We start from the raw sequence: 5,347 nt of genomic DNA, 5'->3' as shown, positions 1-5,347 counted from the left end.
GAATTACAGCAAGAGAGCAGGACATGGGTAATGGGCATACCTTTTCTCTGGCTCATGCCAAACCCTCCGAAACCCTCCAAACAGTAGAATGCGCATTGAAATTATTGGGGAGGAGTCATCATATTTGAAGGAGTATGATAACTTCGTACACATTCATCCGGCATTCCTAAACTTGGCATACATAAAATTAATCGAAACCGTCCAAACAGTGGGAAGCGACTTTAATGGGGCATGCCCAAAAACTCAGATTGACTACATGATCCTGACCATGGATTAATGCATATCTTTTTATTGAGGTTGGACCATCCAATGTTAGATATTCTCGACATATAGGTGGACCCATGGTTTGGATGGTTTATTTGAAATTCATATATGTTACATGCACAACCGTAGTGTGCATGTGTATGGATGAGCGAACTCCCTGAGTATCAATACAGAGAAATAGCTGTATGCTATAATGTTATTTTATCCAGAGGATGAAACCAACCAGGAGATTGCGCCAGAAATGATATGTACTCCTCTCTCCTATATAAGGCCTTGCAGCCCTCCCTTTCTCTTCACAGTCCTTTACTTTCTTTCGGCAGAAATGGCTTCTTTTCTCACTGTCCTATGCCTATCTTCCTTTTTCTTCCCCTCTGTTATCATGGGTGCTCCACCAAGGACACCCATAGATGTGCCATTTCAAAGGAACTACATGCCCACATGGGCCTTTGATCACATCAAATACTTCAACGGTGGTACTGAAGTCCAACTCACTTTGGATAAATACACAGGTAAGAGAAGATAGAAAAAATCCATGAATCACCCCCATTTTTTCAAAATTTGCTAATAGAGTGGTCCAAAAAGTAGAAGAAATGGGTGTGTGTTCAAGCATAGTACCACCCTCTTCTGGCATTAGAGTTGTAAAATGATCGAGTTCAAACATTTTCACTGCAATTGCTGGGTGCAAAAGACCTCTGTGGGCTCCTTGATTTGTTGATGTCATCTGCTCCATCCATCGTGCAGGCTCTCTCAAATTGGGCCATGGTCCAAATATCAGGGCAAAACACCATGCCCACTTAAGTTATATGAATTGGAATGATTCTTGGGCCCCCAGCTAAATGAAGGACGGTGTGGATGATGGTTGGAGTGAATGTTATGAACATGTCTCGGTCCACCCAACTCATTTGCATTATGATCATAGTAGAAACTTTGGAGCTGATCAGGTCCCATAAACTGACTGTCAACACACCAAATGTATAAATTGTCATTTTTAATACCTGTAAATTTATAAATTATAATATGGGTTATTGATTTTTTTATTTTTTATTTTTTTATGTTTTTGTTTAAAGGGACTGGATTTCAATCCAAGGGCTCTTATCTGTTTGGCCACTTCAGCATGAGAATAAAGATGGTACCAGGAGATTCAGCTGGAACAGTAACTGCATACTATGTAAGTAATATTAATACGGTTTAAAAGACTAAAATCAGGATTAGTAGGGTTGTTTAGTAACTGATGTGGACGATTTTTTATATATATATCTTTGTCTACAGCTTTCTTCTCAGAACTCAGAGCATGATGAGATAGACTTCGAGTTCTTGGGCAACAGGACCAATCAGCCCTACATTCTACAGACCAATGTCTTTACAGGAGGGAAAGGAGATAGAGAACAGAGGATTTTTCTGTGGTTTGATCCTACAAAAGACTACCATTCCTACTCAATCCTGTGGAACATGTATCAGATAGTGTATGTGAACCTCTCTCCTTTTGAAATCCTTATAAAGTATATACATTTTGCACTTCATCTTTCCCTGGACTTGAGTTTTACACCCTCTTTTTAAAATGCATACAGCCTTTCTATTTTATTTTTTTGTATACTTGTATGGTGTTGAAGTTATACCAATGGGCACACTCCCTTAGGCCCTTTTCTATTTTTGGTGTTGGAATGGTACAAAGTACAAAAATAGGGGTGGAGGTGTGAAAGAATAGGGTGCAAATATCACTTTCTATTGACAAATCACATTTTCTACATTTGGTCTCTTTTTAGACTGTGATGGGTCTCACTAGAAAGTTTCAGGGGCAGTTGGCTTTTCTTTTCACAAAAAAAAGTCACACGTATACGTCTGGACTTTTATCCGTCCAGGCAGTGGCTCTGTGGGGCCCACCGTAATGCATGGGTTTTATCCACGCCGTCCATACATTTTTCTATATCATTTTAGTATATTAGTCCAAAAATATGGCAGGTACAAAGCTCAACTAGACCACACCATAGGAAGCAACGGTGATAATAACACCTGCCGTTGAAACCTTCCTAGGGGCCACCGTGATGTTTATTTTCCATCCAATATATTCATAATGTCACATAGACATGGATGAAGGGAAAACACAGATCTCAGCTTGTGCGGTTCCCAAGAAGTTTTTAATGGTGAGCGTTCAATCCCCATTTTGTGGTGCACTTGAGTTTGTTTCTGCCTCATTTTTGGGTTTATTCCCTAAGATGATCTCGTGAAATGTTTGGACGGCGTGGATAAAACCCTTACATCTCAGTGGGCTCCACATAGACCTACCTGGACGGATTATCGTTTAGGCCGTGCAGGACGCAATGGGCTTTCCAATTAAAAGGTCGAGAAAATGATACTCTGGAAACTGCATTTGATCATGCACACGCATGTCGCTGCAGCGTACGCGGAAGGAATGTACTCTGATCCGGACTGTGCAAATAGTCATCCCCACAGCGGATGGGCTGTTGCCCAAAAATCTCATTGACCATATAATCCAACCTGTTTGAAAGGTGGTCATAAAATGCTGATCAAAGATCGAAATTCATTCAGAAAATATCCACTGACTGAACGGTGAGATTTTTTACCACGTCCAATCCACAGTTGGGCATAAATTTGGACGGTCTAGATCGAGTATACATACCTGCCGAATATTAATCATGACGAGCTTTTCCATTCTTCTCTTTAAAGGTGGGTTTTTTACTCTTTTTGTGTCTCATTGTACTAACATCCAAAAATCTCATTTCCTATTCTCTTTGGGGGTGGACCACACCAGATTCTTTGTAGATGACGTCCCCATCAGAGTATTCAAGAACTGCAAGGACTTGGGCGTCAGATTCCCATTCAATCAGCCCATGAAGCTGTACTCGAGCCTGTGGAACGCTGATGACTGGGCCACGAGAGGTGGGCTCGAGAAGACTGACTGGAGCAAGGCCCCATTCGTCGCGTCGTACAGAGGCTTCCACATCGACGGCTGTGAGGCGTCGGTGAGGGCCACTTTCTGTGCCACGCAGGGCAAGCGGTGGTGGGACCAGAAGGAGTTCCAGGACCTTGATGGGCTGCAGTACAGCAAGCTGAGCTGGGTCCGCCAGAAGTACACCATATACAACTATTGTACCGACAGGTCTAGGATCCATACAATGCCGCCTGAATGCCAGAGGGACAGAGATGTATAGGCCCCACTTAAGAGACTGTGGGTGTGGCCCCCACCTCTTATTGTCTTTTAGTATATGATTCAATGGAATATTATGGCCTGTTCTGAGTTTGGTACACCTTAGAGTGTTAGCAGTGCCCAGTACATGCGTGCCCATCCAGACCGTCCAAATTGTGGCCCCATAAAAAAATCACTTTCTTTGGACAATCTTACCAGCCGATTTTTTATGTTCAATTTGGACTGTTGAAAATTTGGTTGGATGGTGAGGATCATCTAAGATGGGTCCCAGGGTATGGATGTTACGGATTGATGCGCATGTATGATGTGCTGCGGCTCCCTTACGTGTGCCAAGCTCAAATTATAGTCTTACCTCCCGTGGGTCGTATTTATTTATTTTTCTTTTATTATGTTTTATCATCGGTTTGGATTGTCATTCTAGTGTTGTATGGTCGGATATTATAGATTTTTATAAGATTATTGTGGGGTATTTATTTTTATATGTTTCTTTGAAGAAAAATGGTGATACTCTGGTAGAGTGTGACGGATGATGCGCGGGCACTAGGAAATTACTTAGAAATTACAAACACGGCAGACATGCAATTCAAATCAAACAGCCCAAATCCGATTTCTTTTTCATATTTTCATGGTTGATCTTGAGATGTGGACAGTGATGACATTTACACTGGTTGGTGTTGATCTTTGTGCATCATGATATCCCCGACAGCATTGGGTTTTCCTAAAGCGCACACTATCCAACGTTTAAACGTGCGAGGGATCTGGTCCACTCACCAGTTGGATCATACCGTGAATATGCCCTGGTTCAAAATCAAACCGGGCAACTCGTCAGCGTGTGTAAGACTTTTAAAAAGCGACTCGGATTCGGTAGGATGCGGATTGGCGGGTGTACCACACACGGCTGGTGTGTTGACGTCACCAAGTGCTGTGGGTCCCATCATGAGGTATTTGTTATATCCAAACCGTCTGTCTATTTCTAGAGATCATCGTAAGTTTGAGCCGAAAAATAATACAGATCCAAAGATCAACTGGACCACACTGTAAAAAAAGAAGTGGGGCATTGAACTTCTACCATTGAAACCTTTTTAGGGTCACAGAATTTTTTGATCAGTATGATATTTGGTTTTCCTCTTCATCCAGGTCTGTGTGACCTTATGAATAGATTGGATGAAACATAAACGTTACGTTGGGCCCTACGAATGTTTTAATGGTGGGAATGATTATCCCAATTATATTTGTGGCGTGGTCCACTTGAGCTTTGGATATGATTCATTTTTGGAATAATACTCTGAAATATCTTGAAAAAATGGATGAACCGTGTGGATATAATAAATACATCATCATGGGGGCCATGTTACTTTGATCTCCTCTTGGCCGTTCGTACAAGTCGGAGCTCGAGGAGAGGCGGCGCTCGTCTTCGCCCGACACGTACCCACACCAGCCAGGTCAGTGGTGTGCGGTACACCAGCCAATCCGCTACCGATTCGGTAGTGACCCCTCTGGTAGCTACGTCCGTACTTGTCGGTGCTGGAAAAGCTCCGTGGCCCCACCATGATGTATGTGTTTTATCCACGCCATCCATCCATTCTTTCAGGTCATTTTTGGGCATGAGCCCAAACATTGGGCAGATCCAAATCTCAGGTGTACCACACCGTGTGACTGCCTGAGTATCAAGCATCATGCACAGCCCGAGTATGTCAGGCAAACCACGTGCCTTTTGCCATTACCCGACATGGAAATGTTCCCTCGTTTCCCTTCAGTTCAATCTTTTCGTAGTGTGATTTGCTTGTAGGAATATTTGGTACTCTACGTTACGTATAGTGTTTCATACACACTCACTCAGAAATTGTACACATGGCCTGTTTATAACACAAGCTAGGCTGTCCAATTCGTGGGTTTCATTTCGATGCTTCTTTTGAA

The 5,347-nt window shown here is 42.6% G+C and overlaps 1 protein-coding gene across 1 annotated transcript; it reads left to right on the top strand.

The window, feature by feature from the left end:
- Positions 1 to 546: 546 nt before the first annotated feature.
- LOC131239234 (xyloglucan endotransglucosylase protein 2-like) lies at positions 547 to 3,909 on the top strand. The gene is made up of 4 exons (XM_058236834.1): positions 547 to 773; positions 1,332 to 1,432; positions 1,534 to 1,727; positions 3,035 to 3,909. The coding sequence occupies exons 1-4, from the start codon at positions 587 to 589 to the stop codon at positions 3,432 to 3,434; spliced, it is 882 nt and encodes a 293-aa protein (XP_058092817.1). The 5' UTR covers positions 547 to 586; the 3' UTR covers positions 3,435 to 3,909.
- Positions 3,910 to 5,347: the final 1,438 nt, after the last annotated feature.

Source organism: Magnolia sinica, chromosome 3 (assembly GCF_029962835.1).
Source record: "Magnolia sinica isolate HGM2019 chromosome 3, MsV1, whole genome shotgun sequence".
Classification (NCBI taxonomy): Eukaryota; Viridiplantae; Streptophyta; class Magnoliopsida; order Magnoliales; family Magnoliaceae; genus Magnolia; species Magnolia sinica.
This window is presented reverse-complemented; position numbering and strand designations above follow the sequence as displayed.

Bases quoted from the DNA above. Each gene is read 5' to 3' on its own strand.
- LOC131239234 (XM_058236834.1), top strand. From the start codon at position 587: ATGGCTTCTTTTCTCACTGTCCTATGCCTATCTTCCTTTTTCTTCCCC. The intron at 1,433-1,533 runs GTAAGTAATATT...CTTTGTCTACAG, and splicing joins GAACAGTAACTGCATACTAT to CTTTCTTCTCAGAACTCAGA. The intron at 1,728-3,034 runs GTATGTGAACCT...GGACCACACCAG, and splicing joins TGGAACATGTATCAGATAGT to ATTCTTTGTAGATGACGTCC.